This window comes from Anguilla rostrata, chromosome 3, assembly GCF_018555375.3.
Source record: "Anguilla rostrata isolate EN2019 chromosome 3, ASM1855537v3, whole genome shotgun sequence".
Classification (NCBI taxonomy): domain Eukaryota; kingdom Metazoa; phylum Chordata; class Actinopteri; order Anguilliformes; family Anguillidae; genus Anguilla; species Anguilla rostrata.
In genome coordinates, this window is record NC_057935.1 from 20,685,092 (window position 1) to 20,708,717 (window position 23,626).

The 23,626-nt window shown below is 41.9% G+C and overlaps 1 protein-coding gene across 3 annotated transcripts; it reads left to right on the forward strand.

Annotated features, from left to right (window-relative positions):
- Nucleotides 1–371: 371 nt before the first annotated feature.
- Nucleotides 372–23,391, forward strand: lypd6b (LY6/PLAUR domain containing 6B). Of its 3 annotated transcripts, none has more exons than XM_064326686.1 (6): nucleotides 372–526; nucleotides 8,265–8,320; nucleotides 18,001–18,153; nucleotides 18,265–18,363; nucleotides 19,512–19,642; nucleotides 20,921–23,391. In XM_064326686.1, exons 3-6 carry the CDS (start codon nucleotides 18,006–18,008, stop codon nucleotides 21,083–21,085), a joined length of 543 nt encoding a protein of 180 aa, XP_064182756.1. In that variant the 5' UTR covers nucleotides 372–526; nucleotides 8,265–8,320; nucleotides 18,001–18,005; the 3' UTR covers nucleotides 21,086–23,391. The 3 variants fall into 3 exon arrangements, with proteins under 3 accessions (XP_064182756.1, XP_064182758.1, XP_064182757.1); XM_064326687.1 differs by having other exon boundaries at nucleotides 404–496; XM_064326688.1 differs by lacking the exon at nucleotides 8,265–8,320.
- Nucleotides 23,392–23,626: the final 235 nt, after the last annotated feature.

Sequence of the window (23,626 nt, forward strand, 5' to 3'; positions counted from 1 at the left end):
ACATTTGCGTGTATGGTTTTTTCTTCGATGTACAGTATCACAGTCTGGATTTGCTAAATATTATTTGGTGGCCCAACAATAGCTCTATCTTATTACAATTTTACAGGTGGATAGGCTGTTTATTCTTATGTCTATATTTTATCGAAACGCTCACCTATATTGTTTAATCACATAAATAATAATAATAATAAAGCCAATTAAACAAAATTTGTATTTGTTGTATCATAAATAGGCATATTGCTTTGTTAACAGATACATCGGGGATTGCATTGACGAGAGGTTTTAGGCTGGAGGCTATTTTTTTCACGAATAGCTTACTGTAGGCGTCTCTAGGGAAAAACTACTTCACCTGCTCTTGGTTATATCTCCGCCTCCACGCTGCCCCGACCCCGCCCTTCTCCAACCTCGTGGGTGTCAGCGTCGGGACGGGACGCTGGTAATGGAGCGGGACTGTTGCGCTTGTGGGGAGATGTGACACTGTCCTGAACTGCACACTGTGCGTAAACTTCCTTACTAATTAAAAGAGGTAAGAATGTTCTTAATGATTTATACAGCGGTTGAGATTTCGACCGTTTTATTTTCGGGTGCCTTGATTCAGTAAAAAAATATATAAACTTTGAAAACACACGGAAGTTTAAATGCAAGGTTAGCCATTGTCAGACATAATTCAAAGTTATTTTCATTTTAAAGTTTTAGTGTTTTAGCAGATGGATGATGTACAGTCAAATAGCAACATTGTAAAACTGACCGTTCGACTTTTGCGCCAGCGTTTCTTTGGCTGCTAGCTACAGCGGCTTTGTGTTTATAGAGCATTTGCAATCTGTTTTGCGCCGAACGTCTAGTAGCCAGCTGTTTCAGACGTTGTATCCGACGGACAAAGGCTATTGTGATCGGCTTATTGAAGACGTCTGGAAAACTCTTATGACTGACAGTGTTCATTCGTTGCGTTTTGAGACATAGATGGACGGCAGATTCTGGACACGGGTAAATCACAATGAAGTTATCCCAGCTGCGGCTGTGAAAAGCCTGAAGCTTTCATTCGTTTTATTTGTGCTGTACAACGAAACGACGTTCAGAGAAAGAACTTTCTTTTTTGGAGCTATCGCAGTGACGAGTCCTAACACGACTACAAGTTATTGGTGGAGCGTTTTATTTGCCACGAAGCGATTGTAGACTGACCTGGGAATTTCACGACCTCTCGAAATGTAGTTAATGTTTATCCATTTGAGACAGCTGAGGTGCACCGTATTGAGAACTTGTTTGCGGCCAACTAAAGAGTCCTAACAATAAGCCACTCACCTTTGTTTGATTCTGTCACTAAACACTTCACGTAATTTCTGTGAAGTTAAAGGGCATTAGTAGTATACTATTTAAGTAATATAATTACAAATATGCATGTATTGCTATTATAGTATTTCCCCCCCGATTTCCCTTCTCCCCTGAGTTTTGCTAGTTAGAGTGTATTTGTATAGAGATGGTGCTTGTGTTATAGTCACACTTTCTCTTTACTACTGCAGTTCTGGCCTACCCTGCCTTTTAGTTCCACACTTCATAGTCTGCACCCTGCAGTGTAGGTGTGCATCTCTTTATTAAGCATTTAAGGGCCTGTGATTGGCTGGGCCATGCTGTGGGTAAGAGTAGCCTTACCCACAGGGGTGGGGGGGCAAGCTGTGTAACCTGGAGGAGGAACCCTGCCAAAATGTCGGTTTGTGATTCCAGGTCATGTCCCTGGTTCTGATGGTGGCAAAGGCCCCGGCTTTGGCTGTGTGGTGAACTGGCTGATCTCCACACATAGTGAAGATCAGGGTGGCTTCGGTCCAGGAGTTTGTGTTGTTGTTCTTGTTGTTGTTGTGATAACAAGCGCTGTTTGTGTGAAGGCTGGGTCTCACCCCCGCCGGACCTTAGCGGGCTGAAGTGTCCCCTCACCCCCCACTCGAATGCCCCCAGAACCTCACCCTCTCTGTTTATCTGGCAGCCCCAGACTGTGGCACATCACCGCTCAGCGATGCCTCCAGTCTGACAGGTTGGCCCTTGTTGCCGGGCGCTTAATCGGCGAGACCCGGAAGGCTCTGTGACAGAGGCGCAGGGGAGAGAGAGCTCCATCAGTCATTTCCCTTTCCATCAGAGTGGTCAAGAGCGAGATCGCTGCCCTCTCTTCCTGTAGTGTGACTGGCAGGGCAGATTACAGACAGGTCTGTTCCACTTGAAATCACACTGGGTCAGGAGAATGCCTTACTGATTATCAGGGAGGGGAGCGAGAGAGACAAGGAAAGGAGAGAGGGAGGTTTGGCAAAGAGACAGTGAGCAAGAGATTGGGGAAGAGCAGAGAGGGACTGTGTGTGTGTGTGTACATGTACGTGGGGAGTATGTCCATTAGCCCCCCTCACTAAGAAATATCTGCTGTTTGATGACATCAGAGGAAGATTTCAGCATTGAATTACCTGCTAAAGTGAACTTGTTTACAGAGCAGAGCAGTTAGGGCACTTCACAAGTATTAACAATGAAAAAAAAACAGCAGATACCAGGAAGTGTGCAATATATTTCAGGAGCAGAAAGTTGGCCGATACCTCCAGAAGAGCCAACCTCCAGCATTGGACTTCTACTGAAGCCTGGGGATTTAGGCTATTCTGAGCCATTTTATATGGGGAGTGTGGAATTTAGGGCATAACCTTTAGTTTTTTTAATGCAGACTGTTGCCAGTGTTTTCTCACAGTTGGATGTAGGATTGGCGTGGTGAACACTGTGGAAATGAGATACCAGCTAACGGTGTTATCAGAGCACATTAACAATGGCACTCTCATCAGGGTAGTGATAACACTGTGTGTTCAGGGCTGCACCCCCGATTAGTGATTTCTGCTGGGTTTTGAAAATAGCATTGTCATTATCATTCTCTTACAGTCTGTGGTGTTTTCATTTTCTATTGTTGCCCTGCAGCTTTCTCTTTCCTAATGTGTGATCTCAGCCTGGTTTGATTTTTGTTGCATTTTGTTTTTGTTGTGAATTCTACCATGATTTTGTGGAAATTCAGCTATAATTATTTCATTGTTACAGGTTCAAATCGCACACTTCTCTCCATGCAGTTAAAAAGTGTTTTTTTTTATTTTTTATTTTTTAAGCCTTAATGTTTGTGGTCACATCCACTTGAATAAGGTAGTGATCTGACAATGAAATATCTTGTAGCTGTGATGTACAGTAATGTAAAGGTATTCTGCATGGGCTGTGTGTCTGTCTCTGATGTTTTAGGGTACAGCATGCCACAGGCTAGTCCTGTTCCAAACCTGTACGAAACCACAGGAATCCCAAGCATGGGTCCAGCAGCTCTTCAGTGGCTGCCACAGTGCCGTAAAACTGAACTCACAAAGGGCAATCAGACCTGCAAACGTTAGACAGGAACTCGCAGTGGAGCCACGCAACACTCATTAACTTTATGGCTTTTGCAACAAGTAGACCTTGTTCAACCAGCCTTTTTAAATTCAGTTTGTACATGTGCCCTCTTGTGCTGAGAAAGAGAGAGAAAAGAAAGAATATCAGAGACAGAGGGTGATGCTTTTCCGTTTTATGGACATGACGCATCTGTTGCTCTCAGCGTCGGTGTGTCAGTGTGCCAGCTTGGCACAATTAACCAATTAATGTCTGGACACCAATATTATCCAATATTATGTTTGATTAAAATTAAGTATCTAAGTGTATCTAGCTAGTTTTCTCACATAATCAATATGTGAAATCCCTGGTGTCTATCAAAATCTGGTCATTATTAGCTACAAGCTGGTCCCTAGGTAAGTTGGGTGTCTTACTAGCTAGCTGTGGTGACATTCTTCAATGATGAATATGAATGTTGATTATATATGTTAATGGGACAGTAAGTAACTATCAAATATTTCACAGCCTGGTTCAGTTTTGCATGTGACCTTTCTCGTTCTGAATAGTATAATAACATTTTTATAGAGAATAATGTTAACCACCTTTTCCAGAAGATCTCTCATTCTTGTTCAAACCTTGTTATGTTAACGAAAAATAGGAGGCCAGTATAATAGACTGGCCTGATTGGACTGGAAGTGATTTCACCCATAATGCGTTTCAGTCACGCTTTGCTTGGTGTGCTTCGCTATATACACGCTGAGAATTCTCGATTATCAAGGCTCCCAAATCTCAGTCACAGTTGTGATTCCAAGAAGCAGGAACCAGAGAGCACATTGTGGATTGTGTTTTTATATCAGGGGGCACAGGGGACAAATACACTGTCCCCCCCACCCCACCCCAGGGCCAAACACCCCCCCCCCCCACACACACACACACACAGGCACACACACTCGCAATTAAATAAAATTTAGAGTGCACTGAAATCTCAAAGGTTCATTCTTTGACGTCTGTTCAGAAGTCTTGACAAAACTCCACAGTAGTACAGCTTCCAGCTAGTGCTGATCCAGTCTTAATGATTAAGCGAGTTTCAGGGGGAAAAATCTGGAAACGAGAGCAACAGAACTCTCGATCTCTCATCGTCCAGGAAGATTAGGCCATTAGAAAAGCACTGTCAACAAAAGGACCAGCTGAACGAGCCATGACGCGGATGGGCCGTGCTTTATTGATCCCCTTGCAAATGCAGAAATGCATTGTGTTTCTTTAATTAAAACCACGGCAACCCTTTCTTCGCTTAACGAGCAGCTTAAAATGAAATCAAGTTAATCGCCGCTTAAAGGGCATGATTATTCACTCTATCAAACTGGGTACTTGAGGGTGAAATGTGGAGGTACCCCCTTTTAACTGAGTCAATTGTTGAACGGGACAAGTGCAAACTCCAAAGCGATTTAATAAAGTTGTAAGCGTTTCAAAGTGTTTCGGCCGTTTGGGTCGCCGTGGGAAAATACAGAGTGTATTTATAAGTAGCGCAGGGGAAAAGTTCACATCTAGTTGATCTTTTAAATGATCTAAAGTTGATTTAGAACAACGTACCGCGGCCTTTGGTTTTACTATTAAATCAGGGAAATAAAAACATGTCTGCTGTTTGAAATTCTTCAGTAGGCTGTCACATTTTGTAGTTATTGTTTATGGATTGTGATGAAGAGCAGTCAGCAGGCGTTGTGTGTCCCTTTTAGAGTAGGGGTCAAAGGTCAGGATGATGATGCTTGATTGATTGATTGCTTGTTTGTTCAGCAGAAGATTTTTCTTGTGCATATGTTGTAAATGGTGATTATGGTACACCTTCTCTATCCCCCTCAGTCACAGAACTCATGCACAGTCCACAGGTGATCTGTATCTGCGTGTTACCTGTGAGTGACCTTTTCCCCAACACAGAAGATCAGGTTAGCCAATGTGCAGTCAAAGGGCCCTCAAGCTGTTTTTACCTGTCCCAATGAGTTTCATAGCTTATAATTAAAAAATAAATATTTTAGTGCACCAATATGGCAGTGTACATATTTTTGTTTTATAACTATTAGTCAGAAGCATTTGTTAAATAATGCAATAATGTCACGCAATAATAACAGTTGTCTCAAAGTATAAAAATGTTTTGCTTCATTTTGAACTGTTCATAATTGTTCTGGATGTTCTTGATGTGAAAATGGCTTCTACCAGCATGCACTTAAATCTACTGAGGAGACTTGAAGCCCTGAAAAAGGCAGCCCACCTTGATGATGAGGTGCACCACTCCTGCTGGAGTTGAATACAGCCAGTACACAGAATTACCCCCAAAGCCAGCTATGTGGCATACTGAAATCTCACACTTGTACTGCTGGGCTGGTTCAGGCCTTCTGGTGTGCGTGCAGAGGCCAATGCAACTATGAGTGGCCTAGCACGAATGCAGAAAGGAATTGGGCTAATGAGGTTAACCTCTGTGGGGGCAAAAGGCCATCTCTTTGCTTTCTAGGTCAGCCAAGTGTGGGGAATTCTGGGCCTGGAGGGACCTGTACGTATGCTGGTTTCTGTTACCACCAGTTGCCCCTGAGCCAATTAGCTAATTAGCCATGTACACCAACACTGGTCTACTTGTAGACTAGACCACAGTAACAAGTTTCATTGAGCTTATCAGTGAATGTAGCTAAAACAATTCACATCATTCGGCTAACAAGATAATTAAAGGCAGAACCTTCTTTCCGCACCCCTGGTGTAGGCTAATGACATAAGCTGTGATCTGTGATGTCTAGGCTATAGGGCTGAGTCTGGGTTCATAATGAGAACCTTTTGGGAGGCCCCGTTTACAGCCCTTTTAAAAAATAGACAAGATTACAGCTGTGGTCTGGAGTGTTTTAAAAATAGCTCGCAGTTGTGTCTGGCAGCAAAAAGTCAACAGATCTCCTAAGCTTGTCCGAGCAGGTGTCCTGGGAACATAGTTTGCATACCCAGATCGGTGCTGTGATCCAGACCAGAGGGGATCGTGGCATTCCTTCTGAGCACTCAATCTCTCTGCCTGCCTACCTGTGAGAATGCTGGTAAGCTTCGAAGATCTAGTGTGGTTTGCAGACCTGATGGTACCTGATGCTTATGGCTGGTATCCTCTTCTACCAGTCATGTGCCAGGCTTGATTTTTAATGGAGGGTATATGCTTACCTGAATGCATACCAGTGGAATTATATGGAGGAGCATTGATTCTCTCCACACTGGTCACTTATGTGATGAAAAACACATACTGTATATACTGTATACACATAATGTATATTGATGATTTTGACTGGCTGGCTTTTGTGCATACGTTACACCATTTTCAACTACGGTTTGCCTCCATGCGTGTTATCAGGGGGACACAAAACGGGGGGGGGGGAGGAGCAGAATCCAGGCCCGTGACACCCGAGCCCGGTCGTTTCGACCCCTTTTTACCCGGCCGAACTGCTGACTGTCTGAATAGCAGGCGAATTAAAGCGTTTCGATTTCCTCCCTGAAAGGGCGCACAAAGAGCGTCCTTGTTCGGGGATTCCGCTTCTCCGAGGCGCTGTGGAACCTGCAGCCAGGGAGCCGGGAGGGGTTGGGGAGGTGCAGCTGGTTGGCTAATTAAGGTGACCTGGTCCCTCCCCCCTTGTAATGACGGTGCAGAAGAAGGGCGCCGGGTCAGTGTGCACAGAAATAGGGTTAAGTGCTGACAAGTAACACGCAGAGGTGGAGAATTTGGGGAAGTAATGGGGCACAGGAATAAAAATGTAATAAACTTTTAAAAAAAATTGTTTACTAACTATATTATACATTTGCAAGAGCCACACAAGTGAGCTAGTGTTCTCTAGGATGCTTGTTGAAAAAAGAACCTCTAAAGGGAATAACCCTGTTGGAATTTAGTTTTGTTTTAAAATTGTAGACAGTTTTTTTTGCTGCCGTTTCGTATTTGAACAGTTTCCAAGCAGACTTAATCTCGTATCTACATCTGGAGCTGACCGCGTCACCGATTACCGTTTGATCTGAAGTGAGGGCCAATGTGTAGTGAAGCTAGAAAGCTGCTGAAAAGTTGCCTAGGGCAGGAACTAGATCTGAGCTGTGACATTTAGACATGGCTATAATGGCACAGGATGTGAAAACTGACTACAATCTGCTGGAGGCTAATCCCCCTGCTCCTACCCCCCCCCAAAAAAAACCAAAAAAACAAATGGAGGTGAGTTGAGTAAACATAAGAATAAAGATTTGCAGAAAACCTGGTAGAAGTGCACCCGGCAGTTCGGAAGACATCTCGGTCAGCCTGACAGTGTAATCTCTGCTGTTTGACACGTCTTGTTGAATGGCTTGCATATCAAAGCCCGGGCCATCCGGGAATGTTTATATGCTTTTTCATGTAAATACGATTTATTGCCACTTTAGTCGGACTCCATAATTATCCCCCGCCTCCCTCCCGAAAGAGCCACAGTCAAATGTCTGCCCACATTCCCTGCTCTACATGTCGAGCCTGATTGGAGTCTGTCGCTTTGACCTCTCGAACAGGGATTCTGGAGGTCAACCCAAATTGGAGTTCTTCTCGTTGACCAAAACACTCCAGACACGCAGCACTGCAGGGAGCCATCCTGTTCCTATAGGCAGGGAAGGCGCTAAACTTCAACAGGGCATTGTGTAAAACACTTAAGTGTTTTACAACAGGGTGTCTGTCTTTCTGGGAAGTCAGCATCGGTAAACAAGCCAATTGAAGAGTCTTAGACTTTACATCCCTGCCGGTTAGCTTTAAGCATGCTAACCCTGCCACTTCCTGAGTCTGAGTGGAGAGAGTCTGGGTGGAAATGGGCCTAAAGTGCAGGAAAGTTTCTGTCATACAGATTGTTTTCTCACACTTTTTTGTTTGTTTTTTGTTTTGTTTGAAGGTTGACAGAGTTATCAACTGAGGGGAAAATTCTTCCTGAAGATTGGGACACTGCAGGTAGACTGGCGGTTTTATATTCTTTGCAAAAATAGGTTTCATTTTGTGTCATGCTTCTTTTAAAATCTTTTTAAGGCTTGTGGACATTGACATAATTATTGGTTTGCTTTTTTCTATGAACTTACCTTGGCCTAATAATATGTTCAATTCACAGTAAACCAGTTATAAAAAAGTGAATTAGCACTGTATGTGTGAAAAATGAAACAGATTTTATTTTGTTGGGCAGATAGGTGGATAGGTGTAGCGCTGTGAATCGGTGTTTGTCCCAGGAACACCACTGGAAAAGGGGTGTTTTAATGGTTTTGTCATAATTTTATGCTGTACTTTGTTCCACATGAAAAGGGTCTGCACTGCTCTCATTATGGCTTCCACAGCAGTAACAGGTCTCGGTGATGAGTGTGCCTTCTAAGTGCCGTATAATAGAAAGCATTGTGCCTCTCTGCGCACGGAGGAGGCAGACCCGCGTGTTTCCCGCTGATAGTCAACAGAAGAAATATACGCTGAGCAGAAGACTCCCATAAGCCCTCTGCTAAGCATCGCCGCACCGAGCATCTGGGAGGTTTTGATTTATCTCCCCCACTTAAACGTGCAACGCGTACACCCGCTTGCCGTAATGCGACACTGCCATTTTTCACAGGAGTTTTGAATAGTCAACACAGGATTTTAGTGTTTGCCATTCTTCTCCGGCTCTCCGCCTGAATGTGAGGGGAAACCAAAGCGCCTGGAATCCCGGTGCAGAATGTGTGCGATAGAAGGGGCACGGAGATGTGACCGCTGTTTTTGAATCTGACACCAGGGTCACCTATCGTGCACACATCCCCTCTGGGAAATGTGAGAATTGTTGAGATTTAGGCACATCCACCAAAGAAATAAATTAAATAAATAAAAGTTTGTTATTGTTCAAGCATGAGGCCTGGCTTAATTTTCAGGAAAGCGCATGCAATCAAAGGCGTGCCAGAGCATTTGGCTGGATATAAGGGCTTTCCTGAGCTGAATCTGTTTTGAACTTTAAATGCCATAAAATTATTTGCTCTGCACCCATAGCCAGTACAGCTGGCAGTGCACCAACCACTGCGATAATACAGGCTTGGGGCGTCTTGTCCTCCACCAGGTATGCGAGCATCAGTGCAGGCAACGTGATAGCTTTCCCACAATCCTGTTTGTGCTTGCCCCTTACTGTAACTTCCTGTCCAGGACTTCAGCTGTTTATCCCTGTACCAACAAAATGAGTTCATTAATCTGTCAGCAGTGTAGTGTACAACAATTCAAAGGAATGCAATAATATACAGGTGACACTTTGCCAAAAATGAAAGAAAGGGAGTAGTGCTGAAGGGGGAATGATTCATGCAAGTGTACAAAAGAAAAAAGAAAGAGCAAAGCTGGTTTTCGCATTTCAGAACTAAAATGACACCTGTATCCAACCCTAGTCCAGCCCTACCTCAAACATTTCATATTCAGTGATGAAGTGTTCTGTTTGCTTTGAGTTTTTATATTATTTTTTTAAATTATATTTATTAATATTTGCATATTGCCCAGAGAAATGGATGGCCATAACATGTACTGCAATTCATGTTTCTAAATTCAGGAATTCTTCAATTTTCCTGATTTCGGAGAACACAGCAGTGTCCCACCCGAAATTAAAACCTGAAACCTTTATTCTGCTTCTCCAACCACTGCTCCACACCACTGCTCGTTTTGGGTTTTCTAATAATATCTTACATCACTGAGTTGGTTTTGAACCAGATAACTAGCCAGTGATCTTTGATGGAGGACCGTATGGTAAAAGTCAACACTCTATGAGAGAAGCCATGTTTGAAAAGGTTTTGTACAGCACTCCTGATCCATAGCTTGGTCTTCCGTGTGTCATATCAACCTGTGCCGACACAGTCACTGTAAGTAATAATTAAGCTGTCAACTTGTCGACTAGCAGATGATTCTGAAACCCTGCTCTCTTAGGGCTGTAACTAGGAGGATCACTTAAGACTGAACTTTGAAAGGTGGCACGTATCATCAATGGATCAACTCTGCTGGGAAAATAATTTTGAAAATATCTTTTTATGTTACTGCAATGTTTCTGCATTGTATGTAGAGTTAATTTTATAGGGCTATCAGCAGGATAAAAAAAACAACAAATAACATGAAAGACTGCAGAACTAGCTAAATAATAGCTAATAGCAAATATGCTGGTTAATCGGAAATTAATAGTGGGCGCCACAAATCAAGTTGTCAATAAATGGCGCATCTTTGTGGAAGTTTAATTGAATTTAGGTGTGAACTCTAAAAATGAGCAGCCTCAATGTGTGTGTACCTTCAAAGAGGAATAAACCAGAGCAAGGATTGAAGTATAGTGAATCTGAGCTGTAAACCTCCACCAGGGAGAGAGCATGTCTGTTTTTTTGGAATCTTGGAACAGCTGAAAACCTTGGCTCCAATAACACTAGTTTTCTTTTCAAATCCAGTCAAGACTCTTAGATTTCACACATTTATCTTGATTGCACTAGACAGATATCTCCTCCAGGGCAGATCAGTGTTCAGGGATGAGTTACTGTTTCAAACATGGATAACTCTGGAGTATTTTTATCTTTATCGCTGGTTTATATAGGTTGACCACCGCAGAGTTAAAGATCTGAACAGAAACTTGTGTGCCATTTGATCTGTTTTTAGTGGTTGTAAATTTTAGTATTTCACATTTGCAGCTGTTGGTATTTGGTGCTGCCTATTTTATATTTGAAAAAAAGAAAAAAACTCATTCTTTTCTGCTAAGGGATTGCAATGGTATAATCCACTTAATTGATATAACAGCAGATTTGAGTGGTATCTTTCTTCATTGGAATATGTTTCGAATGTTATATAGGCTAAAAAGAAATAGAAATGCATGCATCTTAAACACGAGTCACAATCACAGAATTTCGCCAAAGATAAGGCTCTTCAAAACTTGATGGATTTTAGTAATTTTTTTATTTTTTTTTTTAAATTTGTGTTCTAGGGGAAAAAAAATCAGTTGAGGCCTGTGGCTCACACACTGGTCCCTTTGTGTGTCACTATGATGCAATAAACTTTAATACACTTAGGAGATTAAACTGAGCGCCTCTTTCAGGAAACCGCTCTCATGCCACTCTGAGAATCTCTGGCTGTTCTCAGTTTGACAGCTTGTAGATATTCTGGGTGAAGAGCCGACTGAAGGCCTCCTCTGTGGGGAAGGTTAGCGGGGATGGATGTGTTATGGCACTTACGTGGTGTAAAAGGACCTCTGTTTTGGAATGGAATGTATTTTTTGCTTGGGAACTGGGAAAGGCACAACAATTATTGATGTGTGTGCCAAGGTTTTCTCTTATTAAAAATAAGCTTCTTGGCATGCAGAATTTAGAACTCGTACTCAATCAGGGTACACTGCAAAAAAATTGTCCTGTAAAAAACACAGTGAAGACTGGAAATGATGTCGCCAGTGAAATATCATTTCATGAAGGGTAAAAATAAATCCTATATACATCCTATTTTATGTGACAGTGTTTTGAGAGAACTGTGAAATCCTGTAAATCTAGTTATTTTGTTGTAAATTAATTATTTTCGAACAGTTTATGTAAATCTATTTTCTCCTGTGGTTTTTGGGATCTTTTGGGATAGGGGTGTTTTTCGCTGCTCTCTTCCAGCAGGCAGAACCTGACAGCGCTGCTTCTTCAGGTTTCACTCCTGCTTTGTCTGATTTTTACTGCTTTAGATCTCCAGTCACTAGAAATGCCACTTAGCAGCTGGCTTTGTTATAATTAATCACAGGGTCTCTTATCCACAGAATGGCCTGAAAAGACTACACTGGGTGTTTGGTGTGTAGTGATAGTTAAGATGTCACAGTACAGACAGCTCTCTGCCAACATGTACACAAGCTGAGCCTTTGGGGACCCACAGTCAAACTGTCAGGTTGAAACTTGTGCACTCCTTTATTTTTTTTTTTTGCTTTTTTTGGGTTTGGCTTGTTTTTTGTCGTTGTTGTTTTTTATACATATATTCTGCAGTTGTGGTCGAAATGTAAATCTCAGTATTCGTGTTTATTTTGCAGCTTGTTGAGACCCATTCCAAGGGCATGTTTGTTCATTTTGAAATTTTTTTGTGTTCTGTTTCTTCTCTTTGGCGGAATCTTTTGAGTTTCTGCTTTACCCTTCACACCCACGTGTCTAAAGCAGTGCACTTGGAGGTTGTGCCCTCCTCAGGTGCTCTCACCTGTTAGCCAGTGTCTCCACAGCACATTTTGGGAGAGCTAGTGCCTATAACAGGCGCGCCATGTCTCTCCCTATACTGGCTGCTGGTATATACTTACCTGAGATCCCTCTCTACAGCACTGTATGAGAGAGCTTGTGCCAATCAGAGCATGGCTGTGCTTCTCACTCAAAACCAGGGGTAACCCGTCAGTCCCTGGAACCTTTTTTTGTTCGGACTGTATATAGTGGTAACACTTGGCTGATTTTAAACAAACCTACCCTCTGGAAGGACACTGCCAATTATGCGTTGCCACTGTGTCTCCTCATTCATAGTCACCTGATAACATATCTGAGCCTCTAACCTGAGCATATAGGGCAGAGCTTACTCTCAACGTGAACGTCGACTGAGCCACTCCCAAGTTGACTGTGCATACTTCCTGACCTCCGGTGAGCTTGCCATACAGATTTATGGCCCACTCTAAAACATTTTATGGATGTTTGACTTTGTGTTTAGAGCTCCAAGGGCTGTGACTGAACGCTGTGTTTAAGAAAGAGGTCTCAAGTGTCAAAACTATCTGGACCATGGTCAGCTGTAGGCACAGCCAGAGGGCACCTTCAGGTGCTCCCTGAAAATGATGGATGCTTTTTCTTTGATCCTGTCATCGTATGTCCAGTTGGGCGTTCTTTTAACTTATCAGGGTTTTTCCTGCATTAAAATATCTTAGGCAGGTCGCCTAAATGTTTTTTTTCAAGCTGCTTAAGCCGTCTATAGGAGAAAATGGAAAAATAAATCTGTATCATGATTTTAAATGGTCCTTAAATTTGCTGGTTAAATTTTGTCATGAATTTCAACAACATGTACTTTTCCAATATGTTTTTTAAATTGTTCCAATTTTTGTCACACATTAAATTTTTTATAGTGTACATGGCAGTGTGTTGTGGTGGTCTCTTGATGACCAGAACTTAACATTCTAAATGTAGCTAAATACAGGGAGTCTACGCTTCGAGTTGACAATGGCAGTGAAGTCGTACTGACCGCAGTCACACCAAGTCACGAGCCGAAAAGCCCTAATTATAAACAAACTGCTTTAATGACTTGAAAATCAAATTGTTGTACCAAACACAATATAAACACACACACCGTAATCTTACTCCTCAAGGTTTACAGTATGTGTAGTGAAGAATAAATCTATTTTCAGTGTGACTATATTGAATATTTAGATACCACTGATATAATTTTTGCCTTCTTTCCTTAGTAGATGAAAGTATACTGTGGTAGCCATGTAGTCTACAAAGTCTTAGAGAGCACACACCTGTCAAGTTGGTGTTGAGGAGGAAATGGGGCATGTGAAAACAGAAAACACAACTTCAAGTGATTCTATAATCTTTCTCATCTGCCTTTCCTGTCTTATTTTTTAGCCTTAGCTGCACCTGTTCGGCTAATGAGTCTGCCGGATCAGCTGTCTGGCTCCTCCCAAGAAGGTTGCGTGCGTGTGTGTGTGTGTGTGTCTGTGTGGCAGGCTTTGGCTTATTGGACCATTTGATAAGGACTAGAAGCTGGGCTTGATAACTCCTAAATTTAGTACCCCTAAATCAGGGTTACATTCATTTTTTAAAAAGTAAATTGATATGAATTTCTTTAGAGAAAATGTATAAGCTATTTGAAAACCAGTATTATTGCCCTTGTAGGGACCTGAAATGTGCCATGCTTGTAAGATCGATGTTTCTTATCTAATCATGCCTTGTGTTTTACACTGCTTATATATTTATGTGAGAAATCACGCTGGTTTTAATCCATCAAATTCATTTGATATTTGTCTCAGAAAGAGTTTTGTTTAAATGTTCAGAGAGAAAAATGAGAGGGTATCTGAAAAGTGAAATAAGAACTATGTTGAGTAAAGAGTTTGAGTGTTTGCTTGATATGGTGGTTGTTTGGTGTCACATGCAGACTCTGCCTCTGTTTAAACCAAGTGTCTGCACTGTGCATGCTAATCAATGTGGGATGCTAGCATGTATGAACAGGGTGTGAACAGAGTTAGAATCACGTCCTTTGCTTCCCATGGAAGAGATGGGTCCTATTGGAAGGCATTTAATTTTTAGGCATTAGGGAATTGTTTATAGGTCACAGGACTATTGGTCACTGGTTAATATCTCACAAAAGTAAAGCCTGCAGATTGTTGAACTGATAAAGAACCGTTTGTTGTCCTGCTTGTAAAAAATTAAATTAAGTATTAGAGTGTAGTTGGATGGTGAGCTTTAGCAACTAGAAACTGTACAATTCTGTAAAAAAAATTCCAGAAAGAGGGGATGCATGACCTCTTGAGAAAAGTGTTTTTCATTAGTTCGAAATGACAGTAAAAATGTAGTCAAAATGTAGTCTGATGTGTAGTTCTATTACTTATGCTTATACCTATTATCTTATGCTGGGAGAGTGAGTTTCTGTGTGGAGTTCTCTCCGTGTCCGTGTCGGGGTTCCTCCGCGTACTCCGGTTTCCTCCCACAGTCCAAAGACATGCAGGTAGGCTAATTGGAGACTCTAAATTGCCCATAGGTATGATAGATTTGGATAGATTGGCGACCTGTCCAGGGTGTATTCTGGCCCTTCGCTCAGTACATGCTGGGATAGGCTCCAGCCCCCCCATCCGTGACCAGACACTGACCAGACTAAGCTGGTATAGATAATGGATGGATGGATTCCTGAATGCTACTTAACCATTTTAAATAAAGTATGTCTGCTCGTTCGGTTTTTATTTAGGTCTGTATTATTATCTGTTTATTTTTGGTGGGGTCATCATTATCACAGAATAAACATGCCCTATGTATAGGTCATATCTCTGACATAACCAAGCCCAAAATATTTGCAAATACATATTTTGCATCCTCATTTGCATAAATGTTGTGTTTTTTTTCATGGGATGTTGAGTGATGTCATACAGGATATTGTCTTGTCACATGATGGCAGAATTCTGGCTGGAGTCTTGATTCCTGAAGGTAAAATGAATGAGCTGGTAACTGTTCTGGAAGTGTCAAAGAGATTCTGTCCATGGCAACTGTTCTAACAATAATAAAGCTTTCCCCAGGCGAGCGTGCTTTTCAGCCTTGTTTAGCCATCAAACATAGCTCGGAATGTGCACTGGCTCCGGCATTTCTGTTTATTTTGACGGCAGCGTGCTTTGCGGGGATCTTTTTGTTGGTTCACAATGAATAAAAAAAAAAAAGTTTGTTAAATTTATGTTTACTATTTGAATGGTGCTCGTTTCCTCATACGATTCCCTTCAATTGTATGTTAGTCCAAATAACTCATCTGTTTAAAATCAGTCGGAATATTTAATGCTATGCTGTTTTGCGGCATAACTAATAATTTGAGGCTCCTCATCGAAAAAATTTACTTGTTTACAAGTTAAATTGTAGCTATCCTTGTGTTGTATGAATTTTGCCTAGTTTATTTTTTACATGCTGTTACAATTCTATCCGCTCTTATGGAATGCACGGTTTTGTACGTTTTCACACAAAAACAGGTTTATGTGGACAGACTGTGACAAGAATGAATAAGTCTACTTGCCACATTGAACCTAAACAATGTGCTTTGACTTCATCATTGGATACTTAAGTAGTTTCAGGGTATTTTATTTCAATTCATCTGGACATCATTTCAACCCTGTGTGAAACAACAACAGTCAGGTGGAAAATTAATCATTTACTGGGTAAATTGGGTAAATAGACAAGGCCTATTTTAATGTGTGTTTATTAATGTTGTCACTATATTTGGCCTGGTGCTAGAGAGCCAAAATGGAGGACAGAAAAGAAGATTGTTAATATTCTCTGAATGTGACAGGACTGTCTGTGGGCTGTCTGCTCCGTGCCACTATAACTCAGAATGCCCTTTCACTCTTCTGATTCACTTCAGTGGCTCTGTCAATCAGCTGCCTCTGCGTTATTGTGAATCCTGGGTTATGGGCTGGTCTGATGGGTCTGACAGCGTCTCTCCGTTTACTTCCCCAAAGCAAGGAGTCACCGCGGCGCCACCCATCCAGCACCAGAACTGACCTCTGGACCTGTGCCAGGGTCCACATTGTACCCCCTCCTCCCTGTTCCTGTACCCCTCGGTCTTGTGAAAACGTGCGCGCAGACAAACACACACACACACACGCACACACACACACACACACACACTGCGTGGTCTGGGAATGAGGGCGCTCTTTTGACACTCTCATTACACTGTTCCACTGTGTCTCTTCCTGCTCTGCAGCCCTATTCAGATTAAACTCTTTCAGGGCGATTGAGACGGGCTCTCCACGGCCTCAGTCCGGCCCCGGAATTCAATCTAAAAGGCGGAGCGATTAATTTATCATTGAACCGTGGGGGACATTTCACTGGAGTAAATCCCACTGCTTATCCATGTACTGCTTAACATGGCTTTGTTTCAAACACTAGACCCCACAAATTTACTCTCATGACAAGAAGCTGGCCAATTAGTCCCCTCTGCTTATATTCCTCTTGTTAAGAGCCTCATCTTTAGCTGGCAGAACAAACTGTGGCTTTATGTGGATGATTGCCCTGTCTCTCAACTCCGTCGTGACCCCATCGAAGGCTTTCTCAGGCTTGTCCGGGGTCATTCCCCTTGCTGATATGGTGCTACCTGTCCGGGTTCAAAGGTTAATGGTCAGGGGTCAGGGGTTAGGGGCCAGAGGATAAGACCACATGCCTAGGGCCTGAAAAAGATGTGAGCTATTCAGCAAGCCCTTTCTCAGTCTTTGCACATCGTCATGGTTCACATTACTGCAGACCCAGCTTAACCTGAATCGCTTGCATAAATACACTGCAGCATAAGTGGATTTAAATTTTGAATGAATATTTTATTCCTTAATGTATTATTATTATTATTATTACTAATAATAACAATAATAAGTTGTATTTTTATTTTGCTCTCATTTGAATGTTTCATTCAACTTTTCCCAAAATAAGAAAAGATGGGTTGTTTTTTTAGTACTTTGGTAGTGGGATAGAAGTCAGATAATAATTTCACAGAAATCAAACAAAGCTGGTTGGCAACATAGCGCAGAGAAAAGTTGTGACACTAGAAAATGTGGGTGGGAAAATCAACACCATGTACTGCAACTTTTTTTTTTCTTTTCCCCAAACTCACAAAAAAGTCAGCTGCTGTTTCAGAGCCTCCATCACAGAGAAAGAGGCGGAGGAAACTGTTTGAGGAGAAGTGTAAATCACAGGTTCTCTCCGAAATGATATGTCCTAACAGCCTGCTACTTTTTACTCTGACAGCTAATTATCACCTAACCATTAAATCACAGGTTCAGGTGCTACTCGATTGTCTCGGTCCCTGCTGTATATGATTGCTTTGATTTTTCTTCCACGGTTTTTCTTGCTTTATCAAGCTTGTTGCCCCCGGACTTATAGGGGGATTGACCTCGGCGCCTCCTGTTCAGGCCGTGGGTAACGATGAGTGATGTTCTCTCCTTGCTGTTTCAGGGGCGATGAGAGGCCTTCATCCCGCCGCCGCGATGGCGTTTTCCGTCATCCTGCTTCACGCTACGCTTCTGCAGGTCCTCTTCATTGTAGCCTCATGCGATGAGAGAAACGTCAATCACATCAACTTCTACAACATTGTCCCGCCCGCAGACGGTAAGTTTTATCGTCTTCATGATAACCAGTGCTACCTTGTACCGATGCTAATGCTCAATGTAAGGCGAGAAGAAATAAAATTAACTCTTCCTTATTTACATGTCTCCATAGTGACCCCTTTCCCCAAAAGCTTCAAGTGCTTCACCTGCGAGCGCGCCTTGGACAACTACAGCTGCAACCGGTGGGCCGAGGACAAATGGTGTCCAGAGGGTGAGTGCTCATGTCAAAGAAAGACCATTCATACATCTAACAGGCTGCGCTTGTTATACATCTGTATTATCCTTTATATTATTCTCATTTATCTTATTGTTCTTTTATTTGGAAAGCACTTTGAACATAATGCATATAAAGTAAGTTGTAAGTAATGTATTTTATGTTATTATTATTATTTGGTAGTAGCGTGTGTGTGTATGTATATATATATATATATATGTATATCTACAGTATATACACACACACACACAGCTTTGAGGTTGTGTCGTTGCGGTTGCAGCCATAATTTAGCTTAAACGAGTGCACTCATGGTCAAGGTCCTTCACTGGCATATTTACTTCACCATGGGTTTTGCCTGTAATTGGACGAGCAGGGCCTCAGGTGGAGCCAATCAATAGAGCCTTCTCGCCTACTGCAGGAAATGCATGGCTTCTTGGCTGACAGTGACATTGGCAGAACCATTACAGACCAACGGTGTGTAGCACCTTAGAGGTTTCTCATTATGGGAAGGTGGAGAGAGGTGCAGTATGGTACCTGACCCCGCCTCTGGCCTCATCTTTCCTTCTGTCCTTCTGCATAATCGTTTGCTCCAACATTAGCTTTGATTGATTTCCCTGGTGCTCATACATAAACATGCAATGTGGTGCTTTTATTTTGATGCCATGTATGTAGGGCCCGACATTTTCAGTTTTTATTTTTCCTAAAAAAAATAAATAAATCTTGGAATGTATCAGGATTAAATTTTCATGCCATAGCAATGAACCAGGAACGTACTGTATATTTAATGATATTTCAGTTGCACATTCATATTCAAAACTGATTACAGCAGCAATAAAACAAGTTAATATGAATTAGTATGAATTCAAATCCTGGAGTTCTTCAGAAAACCTGAAGTGATTCCTCTTAAATTAGGGTGTATATTGGTTTAATCGGATGTAATTTTTAAAATGGTGGTGTTTAATGGTTATAATCGGTTTAAATTAAATGTAGCATTGCTCAAATATACACTGTAACTGTTTCTGCAGTTGTATGTACTTGTTTGATGCCTCCACTGGCAGTGGTGCACTGGATAATGTCAGAGTAGCGTGTGAATTCAGAGTGAGACGATGTGATTGACGTGTGTTTCCTGTGCGCCTGTTTGGCAGATACGCAGTTCTGCATGACCGTGCATCGCTTCGCCAGCCACGGCAAGACCAGGTCTGTGACCAAGAGGTGTGTGAGCAGAGAGGACTGCTACGCTGTAGGCTGCCAGCACCACAGAGACGCTGGACACACCGTGAGTCTGACACACACACCGCCCATTCCAGGGGCAGCCAGCGCTGCTTTAGGGAGGGGCTCAGTCTGGCAGGTTTCCACGGCCATCTTTAAACGGATTGATGTACTTCTGTTAAGCTAAGGCGTCCATACAGCAGGTGCTTAGGTGCCCAGATGGATTCAGGAATACATTTTTTAAAAGAGACAGAGTACTGAAAGGCCACGTTTACAGCTGCTACATGCTCTACAGTCTTTTTAATTGGTGCTAATCTCTGGGACCACTTGTCAGACCACTTGCTTGTCATTATGGTTGGCTGGTCTAAATGCAGTATTATTGCACAACAGAGTCATAGCTAAAATGGAACCTCTATAGTCGTACACCTTATACCCGTAGCAAACCGTATCTTTACAATTGTAAAATTGACTTTAAGAAGAGGCAAAAAAAGAATTGGTGACATGATGGCCTGGCTTAGAGGAAGTAATGCATTCTTTACCCTGCAGTACTAAAGCTCTACTACACTTAAAAGCATGTTGTCAGTATCGTGCATAAACCTTGCATCTCCATTTCTTGCTGTTTGTGGGAAGTCCACTTATCTGTGTGTACGGGGATTATGCATGACCGCGACAGCATGGAAAATGGCCATAGGGAGAAATGGAATATGTTTGTATTAAGCTGCTACTGTTACCACTCTGCTAATACCGCTCAGCTAGCACCACCATTTCCCCCTTCTCTTGTTGTTATTCTGCTTTGTTTACAGCACATGATGTAATGAGGGTCAGTCCTCGTGGAGGGTTCAGTTAACATGCAGTTGGTGGCTGTCTATCCAGTTTTTAGACTGTCTAGACATCAGCAGACTGCTGTTGTGCCCTGAATTAGCATTGCAGCACAATTTTCACCTTCATAAGCTATGTCCTTACTGACCCTGGCATGAGTAGCTACACTGAAAGCATGGCATGTGATCAGAGACTGATTTAAGAGATTTGTGAAGTCGATTTGTTTGAGCTGCCCCCTATGAGTTTGGTACACTTGCTGAGGCTTAAGTGGAGATAAAAAGATTACTTTTTCCATTTTGGTTTTTTTGTGGCGCCATTAAGGACTGGCGCCACAAAAATAATATAATGGATGAATGAAATTAACTCAGCCCTGCCTTTATGTCTTTTCGGCTATCTTCTGGAAACGGTACCAGTGGAAGTTCATGCACTGTACTTACAGGAAACTGAAAGTAATCAAATGTGAGTTTTAATGTGTCCCAATTGGTCAGTCCTTATTCAATGCCCCACCCCACTGTGCTTTTCTCAGGAGTGCATATCTTGCTGCGAAGGCATGGCTTGCAACGTGGAGGTCCCGACCAATCACAGCACCGCAGTGTTCGCCATGAGACACGCCCCCATCTCCTCGTCGCCATCCAATAGGGTTTGGAAGGTTTCATTGCTGCCCGCCATGGTGTTGATGGTGCTCTTGTGATGGCAGAGTCCTTCCGAAACTGGACCTGTAGAGCCCCCTTGGTCTGACTGCAGCTCACAGACTCTTCACAAACAAATCTGTGGATGTGTGGAAGAGATCTGTGGATATGTGGAGGAGCTTGGTGTGGAAGCAGTCAAATGGCCAGACCTGAAGCCTCATTAATGCCTGTACATCCTATGAAGATGACCAATGGAAACTCCTATAAAAAATAGTCTTTTTTTACTTACACGGATTTGTCGGACCTCAGGGTGTTCATTTAGCTAGAATGGGTGATCTGTTTGTAGCTCAAGGACGTGATGTGTTTGAGGCAAATGAACCTCAGTGATTGATCCCTCCCATAGCATGTAACCCTGCACCGTCATTACTTAGACACAGGATCTGACAGGGGTATTCAGGAGCCAGGCCAGATTTGGCTGAACAGAATTAAAGTTTAACACTAAAGGAACTGAAAGTGGCCATCACAGAGTGGAGATTGCATCTGTTATTGACTTGATACAGGTCTGTGACTGTACTACTGCAATGGAGATAGGATTCTAGATTGTGGAGACATATTTGTTCTACCTGCGAATGCAAATCAAATGTGAATATACAGTAACGTATTGAACATGTGGTCATTAATTCCTGCAGGGTAATATTTCTAATATGCCATGAAAGTGACTATGACACTGTAATCACTGGAGGTGAACACTGGAGTGAACTGTAACTTCAAAAATGCTATTGTATACCAACTAGCGAGCTAGCTAGGTAAATTCTGTTTTTATTTAGCCATGTACCCCACTAACATTATGCTAACATTTTGCTCATAAAACAGGGGAAAATGTTAATTAACGCGAGGTGAAATGTGAAATGAAAAGCACTAAGCGTGCCTGCCCTGCATTATAGTTTACCTTGCATTATTAATTTAGACTCATCCTTAAAAAGTGATGAGATTCCATATAAGTTAACAGGAATAGTCTCCAGGGGGTTGTTGCTGTGTGCGTTAAGTTCAGTGATGACGCCGCAATAGCACACTGTCTATAATCATGGAACCTTGGCACATCTGTCCTCCCTATTGTATTAACAGCAAAAACATTCTCTTCAAAGCAAATGCGTGTTGTGAGGATGTACATTTTACCTTCCTCTGTCCTTTAGAAAAAGCTTGACATTTAGTCTGCCTTCATTCTATTATGTTTATTCGATTAACTCAATTGAATTTTATAAATTGTATCAGTTTGCCGTTGACTGCTCATTGGAAGCAAGATGTTGATGTGAGTATAAACAGTATGTTGGCAAGCCCCAAATATAATAATGCAATTTTGAGTAATTGAAAATGGCACAACTTAGATGATGATTTTCCATCATAAACCTTGACCATTTACTCCATATGGGAATTTACCATAAGCCTTTAAGTATAATTACTTGCAATAACATTGCATGTAGTCATTAAGCTTCTTAGACTGGGAGCTCATTGTGTAGCACAGTTAAAAATAAATCTTACTTATAACTTACTTTAGCTTACGATAAGGTTTACTCCTAAGTAGCCACTCTTTCGAAATGACTAACTAGCTTCATACCGATTGACACAGCTTCATACAGCATATACTGTACATACATTTCTGATGGTGAAAAATGTTCATAAAATGATGTTTTCTTAAATGCAGTCCAGTATTTACTTCACGTAGATGTTACCTTTACGTTTTATTCTAAAGTCACCTTAGGTACATGTTTTAAATTAGTATTGCAATAAATGTCTTCATTCGTATTCATTAAGTGGACATGTGGTTGGATGCAATCTTATTTTCCATAATTTATTTTTGTTTAATTGTTATTTAAGTTAATTTTGGAATTCAATTATTGTTCCAGACCTAATTTTTAGGCTGCATACACAAAAAATGTAAGATTATTTGACTGTATTAACGAACATAACTAAGTTGTATATAATAGTTGTATATAATAGTGAATTGTACATATTTTGAATAATCATACAGTCCAGTTTAATAGGGTTTAACATGAAACTTACTAATGAAAGAACAGTGAGTTGTTGAGAGCTTTCCTGCACTGTAAATTGGGTGTGCTTTTTAGATTGTGTCTTTGATTCTATATTTGTCAGAAATTAAGCTCTATTTAATTCCCCCACCCTTGCCTTCAGGTACCACACACGTAGGTATGCCCTGTGCGAGAGAAAGCTGAAATCTGTGTCAGCCTTTTTCCTTCTCATTTACCGTCTCTACGGATCAGTTTTCCACTTCGCAAGTTTTTTGTACTGTCAAATTTAATATGTCTGAACATTCTGAAAATGGCCGCAATCATTAAAAAACTTATCATAATTAATCTTTCCTTCAGTGGTTTCAGCTCAGACACGCGACGCACATTTACTTCACTTGGCACTCCAATGTTGTGGTTTACACAGATCCGCCGCGGGCCGTGGTGTTACGATCTCTCCAAACAGCGGGTTGATGGGCCCTGGGGCTCTACCGTTACAGTATCCCCTGACACGAGGCACTTACCGGCGGCCATTTTGGTTCAAAAAGCACACACTCCTAGTACTCACTAGAGATGAGA